Source organism: Artibeus jamaicensis, unplaced genomic scaffold (assembly GCF_021234435.1).
Source record: "Artibeus jamaicensis isolate MK-2021 breed Jamaican fruit bat unplaced genomic scaffold, CSHL_Jam_final contig_241, whole genome shotgun sequence".
Lineage (NCBI taxonomy): Eukaryota > Metazoa > Chordata > Mammalia > Chiroptera > Phyllostomidae > Artibeus > Artibeus jamaicensis.
This window is the reverse complement of record NW_026521509.1, coordinates 7,167,192-7,194,634: the sequence shown is the minus strand read 5'-3', so window position 1 is coordinate 7,194,634 and position 27,443 is coordinate 7,167,192. Positions and strand designations below refer to the sequence as shown.

Below are 27,443 nucleotides of genomic sequence, written 5' to 3'. Positions count from 1 at the left end.
GGTACAGGATTGGGGATATCTTTGTCGGGGGCGCTTTTTAATACCTCTTTAAATGACAGCCACATTGTCTACAGGGTAAAAGTGCAGTGAAATGTTTCTGAGCACTTGATCTTATATATTCTATCTGATGGTATAGTCAAATACTTAATTAGACTGATAAGGAACTAAAACTAAAGGTAAATGAAAAGTGCCATGGTGACTACCTTTCAAGAGAGCATAATCTGACATGTGTTACTTTCCAAATTATCCAATCAGTTATCAAACTAGAAAAGCAATTTATACTAACAAGGTAAGAGTTTGCAGACTGTAGGGCTCCTGGCCTAAGAACAAATTGTAAAAGATAAGTTTTTAATATATTTATGAGATAATACATAAATCCAAAAGTAAAGCATGGTATCTATCAAAGAGCAATATTTTTTAAAAACAAATCTGATATGGCTGTTAAACAAAACTATGAACAGTTATTTTTAGATCAGAACCATGTATATTTCTAATTTTAAGGAAGCCGTATTCACAATTAACACTTTTTATTGAATTCAAATAAGTTCCCATCAATGGAAAATAAGATTAATGTTTCATTGGTATTTAGTCAGTAATAATTTCTTCTATGCTTTCCCAGGATGTTCCAATATAAGCAAATTTACCCTTTAGGTAAAAAGGACAAAGCATCAATTACAACCAAAATTGAAGATTACCACATTGAAGTCATACCATATAGTCAGTCAAGTACCAACAAAGTGAAGTAGGTTTAACTGAAACTTAGCAAAAGAGTAAGTTCTCATTTCATTAACCAGTGAAAACAATCTTCATTTATGCATGCTCTCCTTTACCATAGAAAACATATATGAATGGGAAATACTTAGCAAAAAAGTCTCCATAATTGCACTTTGAATGCCTTCATGATTTAACAATGGTTAAGATTTTCTAAACAGATCTGCTCTTCAATAGAACTAAATGAGATGTATTTTAAATAACTTGCAAAAAAGAACTAAATATTAAAATTCCTTCATGGATCAATCATGCAGTAAGTAATGAAAAATACCCTACCTACTTAATGTAAGTTATTAGTGTACTAGCTAAAATATAACTTGGTCACTTCTCCACATTTGAGACTGCTACAGCAGAAAATTGCAAGCATTTGTTCATATTAGGTGGGTAAAATAGAAGTATTTCTGGGAGGATGGAACATAGTACACCTGGCCATCAAACACTTTTCCCCAAGGATCCTGGCCTTCCACAGTCTGGCCTGACCCTGCAGACTCTAGTCTCTTTTGGACCTTAGAACCTTTCTGCGCTCCCTTCCCTGTGTGGTACACCAACTTCCACTGGTCTGGAAGTGATTCACATGGCTAGACAAAACATTTTATCCTAACATTTATTTTGAGGTCATTTCTTCCAGTTGTTAAAACAGTTTTTGTTTGAGATAAAAGGACAAACACGTTTAACCAGGACTTATGGTAGTTATAACATGACTTGATTAAGTTTTGTTTTCTTTGTTATGTTTTGTTGGCTGCTTTAAAAATATAGGCTAAGATTCTTAGAAAACAATCAACAAGCTTATTAAAAATGTAAATGACATTAAGAACATGTAAATTAGTCTTTTAAAATACAGTGTACTGAGCAGAGTAGAAATAGAAGAATCATTTAAAATGTGTTCCAGTTTTATTTGACAGTATGAGAGGTTAAATTTCACCAAGTCTGAACAACAGTGATAGTTAGCAAAGAAAAAATTTTTAAACTAACCAAACCATGATTTTTTTCATTTAATGTTGTACAGCTTTTCTAGTTACATTGAAAAATTATCAATGAAAATTTTTTTAATTTCAGAAATTCAAATAATAGTCATTAAATTACTGGGTAAAAATTCCAATGATGGTCATCTACATTTAAAAATTGATGAATCCAAAGTAAAAGTTAATGGATTTGTGCTTGAACAGCAAAAACACACACAAAACATAAAACACAAACAATAACAATGTCCATTGTATGACACTAAACGAGGTGTTTTTGGCTATGTAAGCATGTTCAGTAAACATGCTTTCCCTGCTTTAACTTTTATGCATCACATGTGAGTACACACTTAAAACAACTTTGAATTAAAGAGAAACCAAAACCTTTCATCTATAATTTCTTCTGTAGTACTTGGCTGCTAGATTTTTGATGCAATTTTTAAGGAAGATGTTTCATGTACAACAAACTAATGCCAGCTTGGTTCAATGTAATATACAAACTCTAAAATCTGTCAAGGTGGGAACTCTCTGGAATTTCTGGAAGTACTGGAAAGAAAGCATTCTATATAAACAGTGTTCAAGCATTCTGTAACATATAGTGTTCATAGTATAACTGGAGTGCAACTTATCTATATACACACATGAAACAGAAGCAGGTGAAGTAAACAAAAGCACCAGTTCTTTAAATTATACTTGATCACGTAGACGAGCAAGTCTCTGTGAGAGTTCATCCTGAAGAAATAAAACTTTAAAAGTCAGAAGGCAGTGACATATATACAGCACTAATATTTTAAATAGCTCACATTTTAAATAAGATTAAATTAGTCTAAAAAATTCACACAAAAACCAACACTAAGAATTTACTTTTTTAACCGTTTCAAGAACTAAATAATGCAGAAGCTATGAATGGGGGCAAATTCAATCTCTAAATGACATGTGCATGCAACACAGACTGAAAGTGAAGAGATGGAAACAAATATTCCAAGCAAATGCACAGGGAAAAAAAAAGCCAGGGTAGCAATACTCATATCAGACAAAATAGACTTCAAAACAAGGGCCATAAAAAGAGATCCAAAAGGTCATTTCATGATACTTAAGAATCCACCAAGAAGACATTAACATTATAAATATATATGCACCCAACATAGGAGCACCCAAATATACAAAGAAAATCTTGGAGGACTTCAAGAAACATATAGACAGCAACACACTTATACTAGGGGATTTGAACACCCCACTGTCAAGAACTGGTAGATCTTGCAAATAAAATATCAACAAAAATATTGTAGTACTGAACAACACCCTAGATCAAATGGACTTAACTGATATATATATAGAGAGCCTTTCATGCCAAACAAGTAAAATACACATTCTTTTCAAATGCACATGGAACATTTTCAAAGATGGACCACATGACAGGACACAAAACAAGCGTCAACAAATTCAAATTGAAATCATACCAAGCATTTTCTCTGACCACAAGGGACTGAAACTGAAAAACAGCCCCAAGGGAAAAGACCCAAAACACTCAAAATCATGGAGATTGAATAGCATGCTATTAAACAATGAATGACTCAGGAATGAAATTATGAAAGAAATCAAAAAGTTTCTGGAAACAAACAAAAATGAACTCACAACAACCCAAAACTAATGGCACACAGTGAAGGCAGTCATGAGGGAAGTTCATAGCAATACAGGCCTACTTAAAAAAGATATACACATTTCAAACAAACAACCTAACCCTACACCTACAAGAACTCGAGGAACAACAACGAAGACAGCCTAGAGCTAGTAGAAGGAAGGAAATAACCAAGATCAGAGCAGAATTAAATGACATATACATGAAAAGCACAATTCTAAGGATCATGAATCCAGGAGGTGGTTCTTTGAAAAGATAAACAAAATCGACAAGCCTTTAAGCAGGCTCATCAAGAAAAAAAGAGAGAAGACCCAAATAAACACAATCAGAAATGAAAGAAGAGAGATTACAACTGACACCACAGAAATACAAAGGATTGTAAGAAACTACTATGCAGAACTGTATGCCAAGAAATTTGAAAACCTAGGTGAAATGGACAAATTTCTAGAAAAATATAATCTTCCAAAACTCGATGAAGATGAAGTAGAAAGCCTGAAGGGACCAATAACAGCAGATGAAATTGAAGCACTAGTAAAAAAAATTCAGGCCAATATTGCTGATGAACATAGATGCCAAAATCCTCAACAAAATATTGGCAAACCAGATCTAGCAATACATTAAAAAAGATCATATCCCATGAACAAGTGGAATTCATCCCAGGGATGCAAGGATGGTACAATATTCTCACATCAATAAACATAATACATCACATAAAGAAAAGCAGACAAAAAACATAGGATCATATCAACAGATGCGAAAAAGGATTGGATAAGGTGTAGCACCCATTTATGATTAAAACACTGAGCAAAGTGGAAATAAAGGGATCATTCCTCAATGTAATAAAGGCCATATCTGAGAGACCTACAGCCAAAATCATAGTCAATGGGCAAAAACTAAAGCCTTTCCAACGAAGATCAGGAACAAGAAAAGGTTGTCCACTTTCACCACTTCTATTCAACATTGGAATTGGAAGTCCTAGGATTGGAAGTCCTAGCCATAGCAATCAGACAAGAAAAGGAAATAAAAGGCATCCCAACTGGAAAGGAGGAAACAAAACTGTCATTGTTTGCAGATGACACGATAGTGTACATAGAAAATCTTATAGACTCCACCAAAAAACTACTCAACCTAATACGTGAATTTGGCAAAACAGTGGGATACAAAGTCAATACTCAGAAATCAAAGGCATTTTTGTATGCCAACAATGAAATATCAGAAACAGAAATCAGGGAAAAATCCCATTTGATATAGCAACAAGAAAAATAAAATTCCTAGCAATAAACCTAACTAAGGAGGTAAAAGACCTGTATTCAGAAAAGTACACAACACTGAAGAAAGAAATTAAGGAAGACACAAAAAAATGGAAACATATACCATGTTCACAGATTGGAAGAATTAACATTATCAAAATGGCCATACTACCCAAAGCAATTTATAGATTCACTGCAATACCTATTAAAGTACCAATGATATATTTCACAGAGAGAACAAACATTTCAGAAACTTATATGGAACCATAAATGACCCCAAATAGTTGCAGCAATTTTGAGAAAGAAGAACAAAGTAGGAGGGATCACAATACCTGATATCAAACTGTATTACAAGGCCACTGTAATCAAAAGAGCCTGGTAAAAACAGGCATGTGGACCAATGGAACAGAACAGAGAGCCCAGAAATAAATCCAAGTCTCTATGGTCAATTAATATTTTACAAAAAGGACAGCAGCATAAAATGGAGCAAAAATAGCCTCTTCAACAAATGGTGTTGGGAGAACTGGACAGCTACATGCAAAAGAATGAAACTGGATAACTAACCTACTTACACCATTTACAAAAATAAATTCAAGGTGGATAAAAGATTTAAATATAAGTTGTGACACCATAAAAGTCCTTCAGGAGAACACAAGCAGGAAAATCTCAGATATTCCATGCAGCAATATTTTCACTAGAAATTATGTCCCCTAGAGCAAGGGACATAAAAGAAAGAATAAACATATGGGATCTCATCAAAGTAAAAAGCTTCTCTACAGCTCAAGAAAACAGCATTAAAATGAAAAGAGAACCAACTATATAGGAAAACATATTTGCCAATGATATCTGAGACAATGGTTTAATCTCCAAAATATATAAAGCACTCACATGACTCCACTCTAAGAAGACAAGCAACCCAATTAAAAAATGGGCAATGGAGTTAAACAGACACTTCTCTAAGGACGACTTACAGAGGTCCCAGAGACATATGAAAAGATGCTCAGCATCACTAGCCAGCACAGAGATGCAAATTAAAACCACAGTGAGATACCACTTCACACTGGTAAGAATGGCTATCATAAACAAAGCAACAAACAAGTGTTGGAGAGGTTGTGGAGAAAAGGGAATCCTAGTGCAATGTTGGTGGGATTGCAGACTGGTACAACCACTGTGGAAAAACAGTATGGAATTTTCTCAGAAAACTAAATATGGATCTGCCTTTTGACCCGGCAATTCCATTGCTAGAATTATATCCTAAGAACCCTGAAACACCAATTCAAAAGAACCTATGCACCCCAATATTCATAGCAGCACAATTTACAGTAGCTAAGTGCTAGAAGCAACCTAAGTGCCCATCAGTGAATAAATGGATCAAAAAAATATGATACATTTACCTAATGGAATACTATGCAGCAGAAAGAAAAAGGAGCTCCTACCCTTTGCAACAGTGTGGATGGAACTGGAGAGCATTATGCTGAGTGAAATAAGCCAGGTGGTGAAAGACAAATACCATATGATCTCACCTTTAACTGGAACCTAATCGACAAAACAAACAAGCAAGCAAAATATAACCAAAGACCTTGAAATTAAGAACAAACTGACAGTAACCTGAGGGGAGAGGGGAGGGAATAATGGAGAGAAAAGGGTGAAGGGTTTACAGTAACAACTATAAAGGACACATAGACAAAAACAAGGGGTAGGTGAAAACAGGGGAGGTAGGTGGAGAAGGCTAGGGTGGTGGGGAGGGGTGGAGGGAAAATGCAGAAAACTGTAGTTGAACAACAATAAAACTCAAAAGTATTTAATAAAAATAAATAAATAAAAAGATTTTGATTAAAAAAATTTTTAAAGAAATGTACATGCAAATACAAAATGTCCATCATTGAGGAGTAAAGACTAACCACAGTTTGCTAATTTATGATGACGTCATATTATAGTAGAAAATCTCTTTATTAAAAAATGGTATATATATTACTTATATATAAATATAATATATACACAATACATACTTAATTCAGACATCAAGTTCATAGCAATCAAGACAAAATCTGACTACCTGTTCCGTGGAAGCAACACTAGTGCCAACAGATCCAGTCTGACCCTGTGGTAGTTCCATGTTGAGGTCAAGGCTACAATTTTTAAATGATTAGCATAAACAAATGTTAATATAGGTAGTTTCCATCTTATGCAATTATAAAAGCAATAAAATAGGCTTATTGCAAATTAAAATATTCCACCTAGCATTTTACCTTAATTTAAATAAAAATAAAACTGGTTAAATGTTATAAATATAAACAGAAAAGCTAATAAAAATTATCTGGTCATCTGAACAAAAGAGCAAAATAAAAATCATACAATGTATTCAATTTACTGGTGGTTACTATATGCGTTGTACTATAGAGGAAAACTAATATGCCCCCCCAAAGATAGAACATGTTAGATAAATGTAGCCTCAGGATCTATATCCAACATTTAAGCTACTTCAAGTTCAGTGAGTCTAGCTTCTAAGCTACCCTTAGCAGGAATCATTACTGGCATCTACCGGTACAGCTTAAGTTTAGAAAAATTAAGTTCACTTGCCCAAGATCCACCCTAGTGAGAAATAGGATTTGAGAACAGGACTTACTGCCTCCAGGGCCTGTGATCATAATCTACATTGTACAACATAGAAAGTAACCTTTCCACCTGCAGACCAGTGCATGTCGACTTCAGTTGGAAAACACCACAGAGAATACAATACCTTTAATAGTCATTAGGAGGGTCTAGAGACAGATTTTTACAGAAATGTTAAAGATATGCTATACTAAAATTTTGTTGACGGAATCACAAACTCAAACAGAATTCAGACAGAAACATTTTTAAGGATGGGCATCAGTATCTCTACATCAGAGCTTCTATCAGTTTCTACCGCTCCTGTCATCATCCATTATCAACATACCTAATTTCTCTCAATTTTGGCCCCCAACCATGTCCTCGCCCTCAGAACAGGTGGCAATGTCTACATGCATGTCTGACTGTCACAGTGGGGCAGGGCAGCTACTAGTGTATTATCGGTAGAGGACAGAGATGCTGCTGAACTTCCTACAGTGCATAGGACAGCCCCCAGGATTACGTAGTACAAAATGCCAACAGTGTCAAGGTTGGCAAATCCTGCTCTAAATGTTCTCAAAAAGTTATCTACTGAACTTGATTTCTGCTGAGGGTTAGCAAAGCTGTAATGTGGCAATATTCATTTTATAAGACCTCCTTTGCTGTACTTTCAAGCCTAATCTTGTTTTTAAAGAGTTTATTTATTTATTTGTAGGGAGGGGAAAGGAGGGAGAAATAGAGGGAGAGAAACAAGAATGTGTGGTTGCCTCTTGAGTGGCCCCCCCACTGGGGACAAGGCCCACAACCCAGGCATGTGCCCTGACTGGGAATTGAACCAGGGACCTTTTGGTTCTCAGGCCAGCACTCAATCCACTGAGCCACAACAGCCAGGGCTCAAGCCCAATCTTCTTAGTCTTCAGTGGGAACAGAAACAAGTCCTTAGCCACACATCGCTAAGATGGAGTCCTCTGAGATCAAGATGAAGCCTTGGTCTCTTAAGTACTTAGTAAAAATCACCTTTCTTGATAGCTTCCCTGTTGGTATGTGGGCTATATCAGGATACTAACAAGGAAAAACAATGTACAACCTAACCGCTAGCCCCGTTCTCAAATATTGGAAACTGGATTTATTAACCTGGGTTTTAATTCATTATTGACACATTAGTTATCTAAACAGCTGATAAACTTAACTGTTCAGTCTAATCAAGAATTAGCTTAGACACTAGAAAAATATTCATCAATGCTATTTTCTAGGTGTCTCCGATCCTTCTCTTTTCAACACAAAAGAATAAAGTACATAAACCCTATTCCAATCTATTACTTTACCTTTCAGGATAAAGCATAAAACTTTAGTATCACCTAGTTTAAATCTTTATTTTTGAAAAACATGTATTTTTATTATTTATCTACAATAGTCTCTCAAAGTAAATGATATATTAGAGATACTGGTATAACATGACTTCTGTAGCACTGTTGTTATCATGGTCAAGTCATTCCCTCCAAACGTGAAGGGTCTGAAATAAACAGCCCATTATCAGATACCCCATTTCTAATAGCAGTACCACAAAGAGTGTCAATTATTTACTTAAAAAAATATATATGACCATTTTCAATAATGCAACACTGCCATCTTTTAAAGCCCTTGAACATTTTGCACAGATCATTCTGTTCACAGGACTCAAACTGGGCTTAACATTCAGTGGCCTGATCATAGCAGAATTTTTTTCAAAGATCCTTTTTATAAAAAGAATATAGCCCTGAGTGGTGTGGCTCAGTGGATTGAGCACCAGCCTGTGAATCAAAGGATAGTAAAGACAAATATTTTATCCACATTACATAATTTTAGGACCTCCAGATATTAAATCAAGATTATCTAAAAACACTGAATAACTTCTTACCCAGCTTCATCTGCCATTTCTTGAAGCAGCATATCCACTTGGTTCTAGAATAACAATATGACAATGTATATGTTAATGACAATTGCTTTTTGGGTGGTTTCTGTTTGTGATATTGCTTTAAAAGGAGGGATATATGGTCTACAATTTTTAAAAGAAAACTTTTTAAAAAAGTATTTTTTACCACCAGAGGGAGCCGAATTATTTCAAAAAGATTTATTTCTGAAGAGTGTTAAATGAAATCCTTAAACTATGAGGTTATGTTAAACATATTAACCATGATATTCACATATAATTTGAAATCTGGGTAAGGACACTTTCTTTCACAAAGTGAACCAATTTAGAAAGTTCTTTTCTAACCAACTTTGCTTGTATTTAAAGTATAATAGATATGAATCTTATAGTAATCAGAACTGTTCTGGTAATTGATAGTAATTTGATATTAAGGATTAATCTTTTAAAATATTTAGAGATAAATAAAATAGAAGTATTTTGAGATATTTATTCACTATAGTACAAGAGTTCTCAGGAAATAGAGTCTGATTAATCAAAACAAGTGGTATTTTTAAATTAGTTGTTAAAAATATTTTGGATATACTGGTGGGAGTTTTAAGATGTCCCAGCCCTATCATTAACAAGGTATAGGATTTGAAGCAACTCACTAATCCTGCTGTTGGGCCTTAGTTTCTCTTTCATTCACTTTAAAATATTTTTAAAAATGCAGGAAAAGTTCAGAAAATAACAGATTGAATACTGTGTACATTTACATTTTTGTCTTTATATCTAAAATAGCATTATTTGTTTTTAAAATTTACTTAATAGTAGTATACTATTATGCAACTTGCTTTTCTTATTCAACCTTGTAAGATCTAATTATGTTGAGATCTAGTTCATTCATATTCACTCCTATATAATACTGTATAGAAATACCCTCAATTTTATTTATCCATTTCTAGACATTTAGACTTCCCCCCTAATTTGTCCTGATTATAGACAAGAGTGTGATAAACATTGTCATGTATCTTTGTACACACATAGGGATTTCTTTGTATATAAATTTGGAAGTAAAAGTACTAGATTATAAGTTACATGCATTTTCACACACTCTGATTTATTCAACAAATATTCAGTGAGAACCTACTTTATGCCAGATATATCATTTTAAGTACTAGGGATGTATCAATGAACACAAATGGTAGAAATTCCTGCCTTCTTTAAGATCACATTCTAGTGTGTGCTTTTGAAGGGGGGAGGCAAATAAAAAATTTTTTTAATTATATGGTGTATTAAAAGTGAGAAGCACTATGAAGAAAAATAAAGCAGGGATGTAGGGCATACAGGGAACGGTGGGTGTGCTGTTGCTGTACTTTTCAGACGGATGATCAGGAAGACTGCACTGAGAAAATGACACTTGATCAAAGAACTGCAGGGGGTGGGGAGGAGGCAATGAGGATACCTACTGGATGGAGGAAGAACATTCAGGCAAAGGAAACTGCAAGAGGAACAGCTTTGAGGCAGAAATGTACTTGGTGTGCTTGAGAATTAACCAGTAGACCAAGTCCCTGACTAGAGGGCTAAGCAGCGATAGGACATAATAAGGTCAGAGAAGCAGGGAGAGGCGGATCCCATGCAGGGGTGTCCAATTTGCGGCCCAGGATGGCTATGAATGCAGCCCAGTAGAAAATCCTAAATTTACTTATAATCTTGGCTTTTGCTTATCAGTTTTCATTAGTGTTTGTGTATTTAATGTGTGGCCCAAGATAGCTCTTCTTTTTCCAGTGTGGCCCAGAGATGCCAAAGGGTTGGACACCCCTGCAGCACAGGACATTACAGGCCATTGTAAAGAATTTGGCTTTTATTCTGAGGGAGGTATGGAATCACCAGAGGATTCTGAACAGAAAAGTGGCATGATCTGACATGTTTTACAGGACCACTCTGGCTGCTATGTTAAAAGCACACAGTAGATATTACCAAATGATTTTCCATAGTGGATATGCCAATTTACATTCTAACTGCTCATTAGCAGGGTATGAAAATTTGGGCAACCACATGTATTCAACCAGATCCCTCACCATATCTGTTGAAAGTTTTGGTTGAATTTGTATGAAAAATGTTTCATATATATTTCACCAACCCCAGCACCTAGCACAAACACCTGAATAGGCAGTGTTCTGCAAATGTGTGAATGAACTTAAAGATTTTTTTTTCAGAGCTAAAAGGCATTTAGATATGACTGGACCCAACCCCTACATTTTACAGCTAAATATACTTAGGCCCAGGGTAAATCTCTTAAGGGCCCAAAGTTAATTAGTAGTAGAGTGGGGATTAGGAGTCCAAGTGTACTGACTTCAAGTCATTTTTCCAATTCACCTGTGTTTCCTAAATTTTAATGATCACCTGGGGATGAACCTAAGGAGCCTGAATAAGAACCAGCAAATTCAAGACACTGCTTCTCAGACTAGGTACGTAAAAATCACCTGGGAATATTGTTAAAATGATTTTGATTCAATGTCTGTGGATGGGGTCTGAGTTTCTGCATTCCTAATGGGCATCCAGATGATACAGATGCCCTTGATTCCTGACCACATTTTGTGGAACAAGGCTCCAGAGAAGGTATATGAGTAATGGCTAAATATACAGGGTCTGGCACAAATTATGCCCATTTTATTACAAAATCTTTTATTACAAGCTCACAAGCATGTAGCTCTGTAAGATAAGAATATCACACTCAAGTACACCATCTTACATTTTAGGTGAAATGTTCAAATTAAAACTATATACACCCATATTATTATGCTACGAACCACACTCAAGCAGGCCTTACTTCTGCCAGACCCTGTATACATTCGCTATAAGATATACACATGAATGTTTTCTTTCTTTACTCTAAAATCTAACTCTAAGCTTGTTATCTTATTATTCAGCTTTTTGTGAAGAGTCATCTGCATTAAAATATTGATGGACAGCTGCTAATTTCCTCCTAACCTATACTGTAAATTGTGTTTTCTCCATATTAACAACCAAAGAAGTAGCAGCCAGTTCTTTGTTCATTTGATTAACCATGTGACAGGTACTGGAGTCAAAGAGAAGAGTGACAGTGAGAGAGCTCTTCTGTGTGAATATTTAAATGTCATAAAACTTTGTTTCTGGATTGTGTCACGTGCAAATTATTTTCAAATTTTAATTTTCTCTGCAGCACATCTCTAAGTTGCAGGTTTAGAAAAACATCCTAATTTTCTGGAAAATAACTGATCTTTTAATGTAATATTTGTTCACCTGTGACTTGTGCATAAATAACACAACCTAAAGAGTATGGAGGAAGCAGAAAAATATTTGCAATGAGATAAAATTAGCTGAGGATGAGGATAATACCTAGTACCCGCTGGCCTCAGGGAACCTCTAGTATAATACTTTAACAGGAAGGAACACTGGCACCCAGGCAGAAACAAGTTCCAAACTCTCTAGACATGGGACCTAGGATGATTCTTATTTAGAATTTCAAACAGGTGCTGAAAGACAAATACCATATGACCTCACCTTTAACAGGAAGCTAAACAACAAAACAAACAAGCAAGCAGAAAAAAAAAACAAAAAACCAAAGACACTGAAATAGAGAACAAGGGGACTATGACCAGAGGGGAGAGGGAAGGGAAGTTAAGGGGAAAAAGGGGGAGGGATTTGGAGGAACAAATAGGAAGGACACAGAGAGGAGAACTAAGGGGGGTGGAAATGGGAGGGAGGTGGGGAGCACGGGGTAGGGGAGGCTGGGATGGGAGAAACAGACAAAAACTGTACTTGAAAAATAACTAAATAAAATTAATTTTAAAAAAACAATAAAAAATAAAGGTGGATAATGATGATAGAGATGTGGTTGATATTGTAAATTTCCAGTCCTATCAGCTTTCAAGTTCTGCCACCCAAATGCGTCCTCTCAGTTGGCTGTAACTAACACCTTTTTATTTAAAAATAAGAGCCTGTCGAAATCTGCAGTAATGTTTCAATACTTTTAAGGTGTTTCTTTTAGAAACTATCATTTCTTTTTTAAGAAAGTATTATTTTGGTTCTGACCAGTTTCAAAAAGGGCTTGAATTTTCTGCCCTCTTAATATGGGAGTAAATCTGGTGTTTTTTCCTGTAGTTGTGTGAACAGTGGTAAACATTGCTTTATGCAACAGGGATGTTCTTGAGAATTATCTGTAAAATGAATCACCAAAAACATAATTTGACACTCTTAAACTAAAGATTGCTTTTACAGGAAATATCACTTACTGATGTTTGTGAGTTTATAATATCACAGTTGGCTTGTTCAAATGAGATTATACCTTGAAATTTTCTGGGTGTAAAAAAAAGAATTTCAAAATAAAGTAGAGAATATGGCACTGTCCAACATTTCCTCAGGAATCCAGGGGCAAAGCATAACTTCCTACTTGTGTTTCGGGATACACCATGTTTACTTCGCATTCTAGAGATGATTTTGGCTCAAAAAGCCATCATGTATTTTGAAGTTGAGTCATTTGAAAAAGTTATTGTAAGTAAAGAAACAATCCTTACTTGTGGTGTTGTTAGGGTTGTAGTGCTACTCATTGTGTCTTCCATTTGTTGTGTCTGGACATCCAGTGTTTCGAACTGGTGTTCAAATTTATCCATCAGGGCAGAAATCTGTAAAAAGAAATATGATGAGAAAAACTTCCACTAAAAAGATAATATCTGAACATCAAGTAATTTTTTTTTACCTTCTCAAGGTTCATAGTCCTCAATGTAGCATCCATAGACTTAACCACACCAGCCATGGACTTGGTTACCTATTGGGAGTACACAAAAAAGACTGAGTATGCTATAAAAGTAATCTCAAAACAGGCAGTCTCTTAAACACATGAGTACTACTTACAGATCAACTTAAAAAATTTGCCTACCTTTCCTTACCAGTATGTATTCCTAGTCTTCGACTCCACTGGAAGACAACACCTAGGACTTAGTTTAAAAGCCACTGCCAGAATCATTTTCCTCACCAAGTACTCTGACTATGTCTCTCTTGCCCATAAAGGCCTTTGCTGGTTCCTACAGCACCTTACAATGGATTTGGACTTCTGACAAGTCCTAAACTGTACTTGAAAAATAATTAAATAAAAAAGAGTTCCTTTATAGATACTAAGCCTTACCTTGCCCATTGTTACTGCACTTTGAACTCTGGCTGCCACGGCATCCACCCTAGCACTCATTCTCAAGAAATTAATTGCCTGGTTCTTCTGGCGGATTGCATTTTCAGCATGTATCCTTGCAACTTCTGTATTGCCTTTCTGAATAGCCTGTTTTAAACAGAACAAAAATAAATAGTGGTGAAGAGTACCAGTTAAGTATCGGCAAAAGAACAGAACAAAAAATATTTCAAAAAGGAAAACAACCCCAAAGTAACCTATTTTAATAATATTTAAGAGCTTTTACAATTACTTCTTACGGTATAAAATGAGAATTTATAATTCTTTAATTTTTAAATTTCTTATAACCCCATCACTGAGCCATTACCACTGTGAACCTTTAGTTTAGTGTATAGTATTCCAAGTATATATACCCATTTATTACCATGTAAGTTTATTACAAAGTAAATGCACAAAGCATACTGTTTTCTCACATAATTTAAAAAATGCATCTTCTTAAGTCATATATATCACTACATCATCATTTTTAAAGGCTAGTAGTATGAAAGTGTCATTAACCATGGCTTTCTGGGTGGCTGGCACAAACTCTACAGAGAGTACATAAAATGACTTTACATATTTAGAAAAACATCTTCACTTTAATAATGTCTTTATTTAAATGTACTACTTGAAATGGATATAACTAACATAGATCCAAAGCATAGATCCATGCTTTCCTGTTAGCATAGTTTTGGCCAGGGCTAAAGTTAAAAGTTAATTTAGAAGAAAATATTAAATAGCTCAGATGGATCTCCAAAAAAAGCAAAACGGAGAAGGTACAGAAGTGACAGAAATCTGGCCCTGGCTTGTGTGGCTCAGTGAATTGAGCGCTGGCCTGCGAACCAAAGGGTCACAGGCTTGATCCCCAGTCAGGGCACAGGCCTGGGTTGCAGGCCGGGTCCCCAGTAGGGGGCACACAAGAAGCAACCACACACTGAAGTTTCTCTCCCTTTCTTTCTCCCTCCCTTCTCCTCTCTAAAAATAAATAAATAAAATCTTTTAAAAAAGAAGAGACAGAAACTTGAGAATGTGCATCCTTTCATGGAAGATTAAAGGTCCTTTAATGCTGGGAATTAGTAATAACAAAAGAAACCATTATTAACTATGACAGGTAATAAATAATTTATTTAAATATATATTTGGTTTAGAATGCTAAAGCTAGTAATCCTTCTTCAATGTGAAATAAAGTGAAACATCTACACTTCTATGATTAATTGTGCTCATGAGTTTAAAAGAAGATAAAAATATTAAAAATAGCATACCTTTTTAATTTTGGCCTTTTCAGCCTTTTCTTCTTTATCACATTTCTTGGCATTCCTATTAAGCTCTTTGGCAGCAAACTTCAAGTTAAATAGGTGTTCTAGAAATATATGTTAAGGCTATTCAAAAAAGTCATTTTCCAACTTAATTATTAAAAACAAGTTGTTAAATTTATAAAACAAGCACATAAGATTCTGCTACTTAAGCAACTATTCACAAAGTATTTGAGAAAACAGAAAAAAATGTTTACCTATTCCACATTTGGTTTTCCATTAAAAATTTCATTAAATTAAAACAAGAAAATATTTATTAAAAGGAGCTACTTTACAGTAGGGAAACCTGACAGACAACACTTTACATGGGATAACATCAGCAGCAGTAAGACATTTCAACATCATGTACCTTCTAAAATGATGAACTGCAAAGGCTGCAGCATCACTTCTATGGTGTTGTTGCCAAAAACAAAAGCTCTGTCTCCTTAAGACAAAATGTCGGACAATCCGGAACTAAGACACATTCTATAACATAAATGACCAGTGTACTCTTGTAAAGTTCATAAAAAGCAAAAGACTGAAGAACTGGCACAGAGTGGACAAGAGTAAGGAGACAGGCTGGCGAAATTCAATGTGGGATCCTGCATTAGAATGTGGAACAGAAAAGAGACATTGGTGGAAAAAGTGGTGAAATCTAAATAAGAGCTGTAGTACAGTTAATGACACTATAGTGATGATTTCCTTTTCTTGATAATTATACTATGGTTTTGTAAGATGTTAGGAATAGAAACTTGGTAAAGTGAATAACTCTGTACTATTTTAGCAATTTTAAGTCTATAAATATTTAAGATTAAAATTTTTATTTATTTTTAAAATATTTTTATTCTTCTTTAAGCTGTTACAGTTGTCTCCAATTTTTTAAAAGACATTTTATTTATTTATTTTTAGACAGAGGTGAAGGGTGGAAGAAAGAGAGGGGGAGAAACATCAATGCGTGGTTGCCTCTCATGTGCTACCTACTGCGGACCTGGCCTGCAACTCAGGCATGTACCCTGAGTGGGAATCAAACTGGTGACCCTTTGATTCGCAAGCCAGCACTCAATCCACTGAGCCACACCAGCGAAGGCTGTTCCCACTTTTTTCCTCTTCCTCTTCCTCACCTGGCCCTAAGCCAATCTCTGCATTGTTGTCTGTGTCTATGGGTTGTACATAAACATTCTTTGGTAAATGAAGAAATGTTAAAAATTTAAATAAGAAAAAACAATAATGGGAAGGAAAAGTGCCCTGTTCAATAGACCCCAATGAGCAAAACCACAAATATTTCACTTTCATGACACAAAAACAAACATAAAGTGTACACATGCTCATATGACAAAGCAAGTGGTTTGTGTCATGAATAAATCACTAGTTAGAAAGATTCTATGCGTTTTCTGCCCTTAGAAAATGGTAAAATCTACTTACTCTTTAACCTTGATTCTATATTTCTTTAGGATATCTATAAAAGAGATAAGGGGTTCATTTAAGCTTTTTGAAAGGTACACTTACAGCAATATAAAGGACTGACTTTTGTATTGATTTTATCACTATCAAAAAACAAGAATAGCTTTATTTATGAAAGCTAAGTCATAAATTAAACTACCTTGTTCATCTTTCAATGGCTTCATGGTTCTAATTTAACACCTTGTTTGTAGATAATAAGAGGGACTCTTTGCTACCCTGAGTATTTGTCATCAATGACAGATATGCCTAGAATTGCTAAGAAAATAAGTATATATGTATGAATTTCTTAGTAGTTTTAATGCAAAATATACTTTACATTTATAAGTAACACCAATTTCAGCTAGATGAAAGTTATAGGTCCTTTTATAACTAGGGGTTTTCAAGCTAAGCACTATTGATATTTTGGGCCACATAATACTTTGCTGTAGGGCTGCCCTGTGAATTCCAGGAGGCTTATGAGCATCCCTGGCTTTTACCCTCACAGGGGTGTGTAACCTGCAGCCTGTGGACTGCATGAGGCTCAGGACGGCTATGAATGCAGCCCAACACAAAATCGTAAATTTACTTAAAACATTTTTTTTGGCTCAGCAGTTTTGTTAGTGTTTGTGTATTTAATGTGTGGCCCAGAGATGCAAAAATGTTGGCCACCCCTAGGCTTTACACTGTTCCATTTTAGTTTTCCCATTTTGACTTGATCTTGAAGTCTCATCACAAACCAGCAACATAACAATTACCAATAAAGCTCTTAAAAAATACAGAGTTCTGGACCCAGCCTCTGTAATGTTCAAGTTCATAGATCTGGCATGCGTCTCAGAAATCTACAGTTCTTAAAAGGTCACCAGGTGATTTTTATGAATATCTAGGTTTAGAAAATACTGATTTAGTACCCTCTTCCACAGGAATAGTTGGAATATTGCAATGTTTCTCTTGCAATCATAGCAACATAAGAGATCATGGAGATCTCTTATGAACTTATGATAAGAGATCTCTACTTTGATTCTCATGATACATATAAGTAGGGACCCAAAAAACCCAGAATTTATTTATAAAAAATTATGTATTCATTATTACATGTTTAAACTTCAGTCACCTTCAAAGTACTCTCCATTTGATGTAACACACCTATTGAGTTTTTTTTTCCACTGCTCAAAATAGTTTCTGAACTTGTCAATTTTGATATAAACTTTTAGTGCTTCTGCCTCTTTTTTGTTTCACCTCTTCTATACTGGCAAAATGTTTCCCTTTGAGGACTTTTTTTCATCTGGGGAAAACCAAAAAATGTCACTCAGGGTGAGATCAGGTGAATAGAGGGGGTGGGGCACAGGAGTCATGCCATTTTGGGTCAAAAACTGCCAGATACTTAGCATGGTGCGGGCAGGTGTGCTCATAAATCACCCATCATGAAGTGGGCAACTGCGTTGAAAGAGTCTTCAAAAAAACTTCACTAAAGCCAAACACAACCTTTCACAACAATGCCAGTTGGTGTACCAATACACCAGATGGGTTCCTACAGAACTACCTAGCAGGGGAAGCCTGTACTACAAGGGGCCTCCCTGCTGGATGGTAATTCCTGTTTTTTGGGGTCCCCCTATCTATCCACACACACACACACACACACACACACAGTCTCATAAATAGATAGATATTGAAATGCTTCCGTTGCTCCTTCTTCTGTTACTTCCCTCCTTTCTATCTGTTTATCTATTTCCATGATCAGTTATCCACAATCACAAAATTCAGAAAGTTCTGAAAACTGAAAGTTTTACATAATATTTAGTAGCAAAACATGACCTGACTAGGAAAATTTGATGACAAAACCTTAACTAACAAACCTTATCACACATTTCAGTGTAGAAATATTCTGTGTGATTACGTGATGATTCCTGAAGCCACCAAGGTATAATGCAATATATGGCATGTGTGCCTTATTGTCATTCTAAAATTTCACAAAGTACAAATTCTGATTTGAATATTAAAACAAATGGCAACTCAAATTAAAGCCTGTTTCCCTGTGTATGGCAATTTTCTCAATTAGCCATTATATGGAATGGTGACTGTTTAAAATGTTCACACCTTAAAAGTATAAATTTACCCAAGAGTGAGGAATAAGACTACTTTTAAATGCTCCTTTCTGGAAAAGAGCTCCATGTAAACAGTTACTTTCTTGCACAAATATTTTACATATATCTTCCTGTCAGGAATATTTTCTCTCTCAGAACATATGGGGTTTAGTAAATAGTCTAAACCTTTATACTCTTGAATACTTATACATTTTAAAAGAATGTAAATAATTTAAAATGAAATTGACTTTTAGTTCCCAGAAGGAATATTTTAATTATGAAAATCCTTCATACAATGCAATAATAATTAGTGAAATAAAGCATGAGAATATTGATTATATCATAATTACTAGCAGTTCTGAAAACTACAGCCCTATTATTATACTTGTCATAATAAATTCAGAGTAACAATTTAGTTCCATGAAAGTAGAAAATGCATGTGCATATATATTCATTCTCATTCCCTGTCCCTTTTCCTTTCCCTCCCTCCGTCCCTTCCTCCCTCCCTCTCTGTTTCCAAGTTCTTTTCAATTAAAGAAATACTAACTGTTCATAGCTCAATTTAGTATTGCCTATCTTAAATATTTTAGTTGGCTCTAAATCCCCAGGGTATTTTTCTATTTGGAAAAATAACACTGGCAGAATCATCTCCTTCACTGGCTAACATAAATTCAACCTGGCAAAGTGGTTGCTATTAAGACACCATTTGTTTTGCTTTGTCCACAGAAAAGACAATGGCTGAAATACTTTATTATTAATGGACTAAAGGTTTAGCAAAACTGAACAGTGATATTTATCAATATGTAGAGAAAGATACACAAGGCCCTAAACTAGGTGCTGAATTACCCCAGGCTCCAGCACCCTGTGTATCAGATACCTCACTCTGTTACCTCACTCTGTTCATATACAGTTCTTTTGCCTAGTGTACCCTTCTTTTGTCCCTCCCTTCCACCCTCCTCTTAACCCCTGTGAAGTTTACCACATACCGCCACATTTGCTCTTTAGCTAACATAAAAAATAACACTGACTCTGAGAAACTGGTCTCGAACACCTCCATTAATGGCAACAGGTTTCCCTCTTCCTGTCAAAACCCACGCAAAAAAACTTACTCGCGCCCTGGCTGGCGTAGCTCAGTGGATTGAGCGCAGGCCTGAGAACCAGACAATCACGGTTCGATTCCCAGTCAGGGCACATACTGGGGTTGCAGGCCAGTTCCCTGCAGGCCAATTCCCAGCAGGGGACGCATGATAGGCAACCATACATTGATGTTTCTCTCCCTCTCTCCTTCCCTTCCCCTCTAAAGATAAATAAATAAAATCTTAAAAAAAAACAAAAAACATACTTTATAAAAAAAAAAACTTACTCGCTTGGTCCTTGGAATTGACAAGTATATAAAAAGAAATAAAATAAACCACCTGAACATTTTGATTATTTCAAATTTCCAGAAAGTCTTAAATTCTCACTTTCCAATTGTACAAAATTAAATTTTAAAATATTACATCAAGGTGTTCCTTTTAATAATATCTATGATCCAGACTTGTCTTCATAAGAATCTAAGCTAGGTTGTCCCTAAATGGATTGTGGAGATTCATGGTTTTCCACACTTTTATAAAGCAAAATCTCAAGTGGAATGTCAATATGCTAAAAAAGTAGCTCTACATATACCCCGAACTCCACCAAACACAACTGAATTGCCTAGTAAGTTGTGGAGTCTGTGCAAAAGTGAACACACAGACTTTGGAGCCTGGGCCAGATCCTTTCAGGGGTGTCTAACCCATGGCTGACGGGCTACATGCAGCCCAGCACGGATGTGAATGTGGCCCAACACAAAATCGGAAATTTAGTTAAAACATGATGAGATTTTTTTTTTTGTGATGACGTGTTGCAATGTATTTAACGTGTGGCCCAGAGATGCCAAAAAGTTGGACATCCCGGCAACTGTATGTTACAAGCCCTGTGCCTTTCTTAGCTTTAATTTCCTCCTCTATAAAATGAGGGTACTACCACCTAACTTACAGTGTTGAGAGTCTGAAATAATATATGCAAAATCCCCAGCAGGGACTTTGGCACATAGCAGGTATTCAATAAATCATCATTACCACCTGATGACTTTGCTAACTTGCCTATCTTAATTGGGCAATGTGGTTAGTAAGGAACTAAAAAGTCCCGCTGTCTCTTTAAAACATTCTATATATATAAGGGGACTACATGGTAATGGAAAAAATACAATAAAGATTAAATTAAAAAGAAACATTCTATTTGGTTTCATTTATTTGCAATCATACTACTGACAGTCGAAGGATGGAAAACAGCAATATATTAATAGATTATTGCTTTAAATTTTAAATAAGAATCATTCGTCATGTTTATAGAAAGAAGCCTTGCTTTAAGATGTCTGTTTCCTCAAAAAAAAACTATTAGTTTACTAGAAGAAATTCATAGTAGAAATCTCAGGTCCTGCCTGCCTCCCTGAAGTGGGTGGAACAACACCAAAGGAAAGGAAGTTATTCATACACAGCAGGGCAGAGTTCCAGGATTCCAAGTACCAAACGTAAGATTATGCAATCCTTTCAGCATACGGAAGTTGAAGATGAAAAAAGAAAAAGAAGTAAGAGGACGGAAATGAAAATGTTCCACTAGGACCTGCCTGCCCCAGAATAAAGCAGTGGTAGCCACAGCACAGATTGTTTCTGTATACCAGGGGGGATCCCCCCAAAACCTGGACTTGTCTTCTGGAGGGCAGGCCCCTTGTAGTCCAGGCTTCCCCCACTGGGTGAGTGTTCTAGGAACTCATCTGGATCTGTGTACCAGCTGGCATTGTTTGGGAGACTACATGCAGCTTCAGGGAATTTTTTTGAAGACTCGATTCAACTCGTTTACCCATTTCATGATGTAATTTATGAGCACGCCTGCCCACACCATGATGAGTGCTGGCAATTTTTGACCAAAAAAATAGCAGGACCCCCGTACCCCACCCACCCTATTCACCTGATCTCCCTCCAAGTGACTTTTGTTTCCCCCAATGAAAAAAGTCCCAAAGGGAAAAGTTTTGCCTATGTGGTAGAGGTGAAACAGAAAAAAAGTGAGAAGCACTAAAAGGCATCAAAATTAACAAGTTTAAAAACTGTTCTGAGCAGTGGAAAAAACATCTCAATAGGTGTACTGCATCACATGGTGAGTACTGTGGTGACTGCAGTTTCAACATGTAAGAATAAATACACAAGGTTTTATAAATAAATTCCTCGGGTCCCCCCCATACATTTGATGAGAAGTGCTATTATGCATCCGACTTTCCCCTTTTGCAGCTACCAGCATGGTGGTCATTCCTGTGTGTTTCTGGCAGATAGAGGTGAGGATCACAGAAATACAGGGAGATCATTGGAATTAAAAGGAACCCTAAAAATCACTTCACTTTCCTCATTTTACAGATGTGAAATCTGAAGCCTAGAGATGGATGATTGAGGAGTAATTGCAGAATTGGTACTCAACTAGCATTAAATGACAAACTATAAAGCAACCCTTCCTTGCAGTACTTTTAAAAAAATTTTTAATTAATTTTATTTAGTTATTTTTCAAGTACAGTTTTTTGTCTATTTTTCCCATCCCAGCCTTTAAGATGTCTGTTTCCTCAAAAAAACTATTAGTTTACTAGTGCCCCTTGCTCCCCACCTCCCTCCCATTTCCAACCCCCTTAGTTCTCGTCCCTGTGTCCTTCCTATTTATTCCTCCAAATCCCTCCCCCTTTTCCCCCTTAACTTCCCTTCCTTCTCCCCTCTGGTCACTGTCCCTTGTTCTCTATTTCAGTGTCTTTGGTTTTTTTTTTTCTGCTTGCTTGTTTGTTTTGTTGTTTAGCTTCCTGTTAAAGGTGAGATCATATGGTATTTGTCTTTCAGCACCTGGCCTATTTCACTCAGCATAATGCTTTCCAGTTCCATCCATGTTGTTGCAAAAGGTAGTAGCTCCTTCTTTCTCTCTGCAGCATAGAATTCCATTGTGTATATGTACCACAATTTTTTGATCCATTCATTTACTGATGGGCACCTAGGTTGCTTCCAACTCTTGCCTATTGTAAATTGTGCTGCTATGAACATTGTGGTGCATAGGTTCTTTGATATTGATATTTTAGGATTCTTAGGATATAATCCCAGCAGTGGAATTGCTGGGTCAAAAGGCAGGCCGATTTTTATTTTTCTGAGAAAATTCCATACTGTTTTCCATCTTGCAGTACTTTTTTTAAGAGCCAACATTCTACTAGCTAGCCACACCATAAATTATGTAACTATTGTCAGGTAAAATATAAAATGTTATTAATATATTGGTCAAACAAATCACAATACACTTGTGAACATAAGCAAAGCCTCAGAGACTTTGCTATGTCATTAGTTCTGCTTTAGGAGAGAAAGCCATTCATAATGGCAAACAGGCATTTTTAAGGTAGGTCACAATCTTTGCCTGAAACACATTTAGTCTTATCTGCTTGAGAGATTACAAAAGGAGACAATGATACAGACCAGTCCAGTTCATACCCCTTTCTATACTCTCAGAACACATGCAGTACCTAGTATCTACTTCACTACCTCTCAACCCTTTTCTAGGTTAGAATCCCTCTCCCTCAGAGAAACTAAGATGCCAGCTATGGATATTTTCCCCAGGAAACAGGCACATACTAACAAAATTTTGTATACAACTTTAGGGAGTTTAGTAAATCCACAGATGGGATCAAGAATTGCTGTTCTACTATTCATCTAAGTTAGTATGTGCAATGTCACACTGCTATTTATCTCCACACAAGAGTGTTCTGGCTCAGTTGTATGAAAAGTTGCTCAGAGTTGGAAATGGGTCTTATAACCCTCTGTATCGACAGCCTGGGTACATTGCTCAGCCCACAGAAGAGACTCAATATATGTTAATTAATTCCTAACAGAAATTCCTTACCCACGTTGTGTCTACCAGTGTGACCAAGTGCTCTGCAAGGAAATGAGAATTTGAAGACTAAATAAGGACCCCATCCTCCAGAAATTCAGTCTAATGGAAGTGATAAATATGTACACACTACAAAAGTGGAAAAAAAGGCTAAAATGGAAGGGAAGATGTGAGGAAAGGAGCACGGAGTAGAACTGATAGAAACTGGTGCTCTCAGAGTTCTAGTTTGTTGGGGATGGTGGATTAAATTAGAAAGATGACAAGGAAAGTTTCCTGGAAATGAAGCATGCTTGATCCAACAAAACAACAAAATGCCAGAAGAGGGGTAAAAACATAAAGTAGCACAAAAGGGGGACATGGAGTATGGGAGTAGGAAAGTATCCATTAATTGTTCCCCTTCAATTGTTTAATTCTCATAGTTAATCAAACATTACTCCTGAAACACACTGTGTTAATACTTCACACATATTGCTATTGATGTTGTACTTGTAAAGCACCTATATGAACATGTTACAACAAATAAATTTGGTCATTCCAGAGTTCTTTAAAGTGAGATTTGATCTAATCCACCACAAATAAATTCAATGTGCTTTAACTGTCCAAACACAGAAGTCACAATTACCGTGCTAACTCAATTGATAGCACACATGATCTTCTTATATACGGTCACAATGAGATGTTTGCATTATATATGGGTATCAAATAAATGTACTTAAATTTAAGTTACTTAGTTATGGAGGACAGATCTGAGTCAGTATGTCAGTCTCCCTCTCTATACTCTAAGGAAAAGGTCTGGAATCTACAAGAGGAAACCAAGAGAAGTAATCATTGATAGATGGTATGAGCCAAGTTAAACCTCCTCACTTCTTTTGACAACTGAAGGGTAGTTAATAGTTCATCTTTAAGATATTAAACTATCAATAATGCTACCATTAATTTCAATTATAGTCAGGCACAGTGAAAGAAAATTAGTAACCAAGTATCCTGTTACTGGAAACTGCATAAGGTATGCTTAGGTAGAGGAAAATTAACTTGCATTATTAGAGTAGAAAAAAGCAATTTTAGACCTATTAGGTCAAATCATTTGAAAAGTTTTTAGAAAGAGATAGCAATTAGTACTTTATTTCTTAATTCTTAACAGCATGTTCAAAACTTTATGATTTATATGCCCTTCCATTTCATTTTATCTTCATAACAGCTCTGTAAGGTTGGCAGGTCAGTTAGTACATTTACAGATGAGTAAACTTTGCCCGCAGAGGGTGTATGACTCACCCTAACTGACATTTCTTAACAGGTAAAACCTAGGAGGTGGAGGAAATGAGCAAAAAGGAAAAAAGGACACAGGTAACAGTGTGCTATTTGCTGGGGGAAAGGAACATAAGGGAGCTAACTGGTAATGGAAAAATACAATAAAGATTTAAAAATAAATAAATAAAACTATATCAAAATGCTAAAAAACAAACTGATATTCTGAGTTAATCTAGGGGCCATTCCTTTATGAGACTTCTTTTAAAAAATTATCTAACGTGCCTATACGTTTATCAACTAGAACCTTCAAGCTGCAGTGATAACTGGGCCTTTTTTAGTCATCTATTCTGTTAATAAAACGAGCTATTTTTGCACCTCACATTTTCTTCTTTGTTTATGTGTTATCAATATTTCCAGTATGGCTTATATAATTTAACCCTCTCATCAAAAGGCTTCCTACATTTCAGATTCACAAACTAATGAAGGCAAAGAGCTTTAAAATGAGCTGTCAAACGAACACTATTACTCACATTTTGTCATTTTGGCCAAGTTTAATTCAATGGCAAGATACAAAGTTACTCTATTCTCTATAATGCCAATTCCTGGAAAAAAGGAGAAATTACAGTGACATGGAAAACCCGTGATGGTATTTCAGTTGTGAAAACCTATTTCATTCTTCTTGGATTTGGAAGGGTTTCACACAGCTTGGTTCCTAACCCCATTTTCATTGCTTAAGTGGGAGCACAGGTGCAACTGATGAATTTTTATAGCGTTAGGTAACTACATGAGTTTCTTCACGTTCTAAAACAACTGACAGTATTAACACAGAAGCACTCAACTTACTTTGGAGGGCCGACATTAAGCACTTTACCTTATTACCAGTGACCTCCATTCAGAAAAAGAAGTTCCACAGAAGCTGTCACCTTCAAAATCTGTACCTCCGCACCAAATCTACGGAAAAGTCCTGCCGCCTTTGGTTTCGCACCATCCCCCCGGTTATATTGCTAAGAAGTGGATAAAATCGCTTAAAGGACGGAGGACAGTGGTAGCCCTCTACGTGGGAGGATCCACGCTCAAGGATCCAGGCTCAAGAATCTCCACAAACCAGTACTGTGTCTCTGACGTTTCCCAAAGCAGTGCCAAATCCCGATTCTAGGATGGCGGCGGCTATCGGAAAACAATAACAAACAAGACAAGGTGCCGGTGCTTTCCAATAGGCGCCCTCACCCCTCCACAACTAGACTTAAAACATCATCCCCACCGAGTTCTTCCCACGGCCCCAGCCCCTCCCTGCCTTTCCCCACGCCCTTCCCTAAGCCCTAGCAGCAGCTTTTCTGATGGGAAAGGATACTCTCCATATTCGACATGGTCTTACGATTTTTCCTAGGAAGCGACAGCGACGGGCAGCTGCAGGAGTCTGAGGCGAGGGCACTCGAGAATTCGGTCTTCGTCTGGACCTGGGGGTAGCCTGACACCTAGGCTACTGATCCCACTTCCTGTTTCTGCGCCAAGCCGGCTGGGAGGCGGAGCTGGGGCAACGCCAAAATGGCCGCAGCCCGCAGAGACCGTCGGGGTGGGCTGCAGTTGCGGGGGGACGTGAGGATTCTAGGGCCAGAGGTTACGCCCCGCCCACTCATGTATCTTACACTACCCCAGAGCTTGACGGTTATCCCCAGTTAATCTAGTACCGAATCTTCTTAATCTGCGGTTCCACCGCTTCCCTCAGAGCTCATCCCATCTCTGGCCCCTCAGTTATGTTCTCAGAGATTAAAGCTTACGGATGAAGGAAAAAGGTATAGGGCTTTTAAGTACTTAAAAAAAAAAGTGGTAATCGTATGAAATAAGGACGTAAGGGTAAAGGGGTTTGGCAGTTTTCCACTGAGATGTTAATTCAGTTGAAATTGTATAAAGAATCACGATCCCTAAACTTTTTCGTTGGAAGGTGAGAACACGAAAGTAAATCTAGTTAGTATAAGAGGTAAAGTCGCTGTGAGATACATATGCATAATCAATCGATTATTATTGTCGTTTACAATAGTGGTGTAAAATACAAAAATTACTACTGAATCTCTCTAAACTATCGTGGACAGGGAAGTTAATCGAAATACTCGATAGCAGTTGGTATTTTATATGTGACATTAAAATAACCTGAGATATAATACA

The 27,443-nt window shown here is 36.4% G+C and overlaps 1 protein-coding gene across 1 annotated transcript; it reads right to left on the bottom strand.

The window, feature by feature from the left end:
• Positions 1-421: 421 nt before the first annotated feature.
• LOC119057660 (charged multivesicular body protein 1B2) lies at positions 422-26,815 on the bottom strand. Its single transcript, XM_037156542.2, has 8 exons — positions 26,632-26,815; positions 15,559-15,656; positions 14,261-14,407; positions 13,835-13,903; positions 13,653-13,760; positions 9,106-9,149; positions 6,676-6,748; positions 422-2,462 (listed from the first exon to the last, which is right to left on the bottom strand). The coding sequence occupies exons 1-8, from the start codon at positions 26,645-26,647 to the stop codon at positions 2,418-2,420; spliced, it is 600 nt and encodes a 199-aa protein (XP_037012437.1). The 5' UTR covers positions 26,648-26,815; the 3' UTR covers positions 422-2,417.
• Positions 26,816-27,443: the final 628 nt, after the last annotated feature.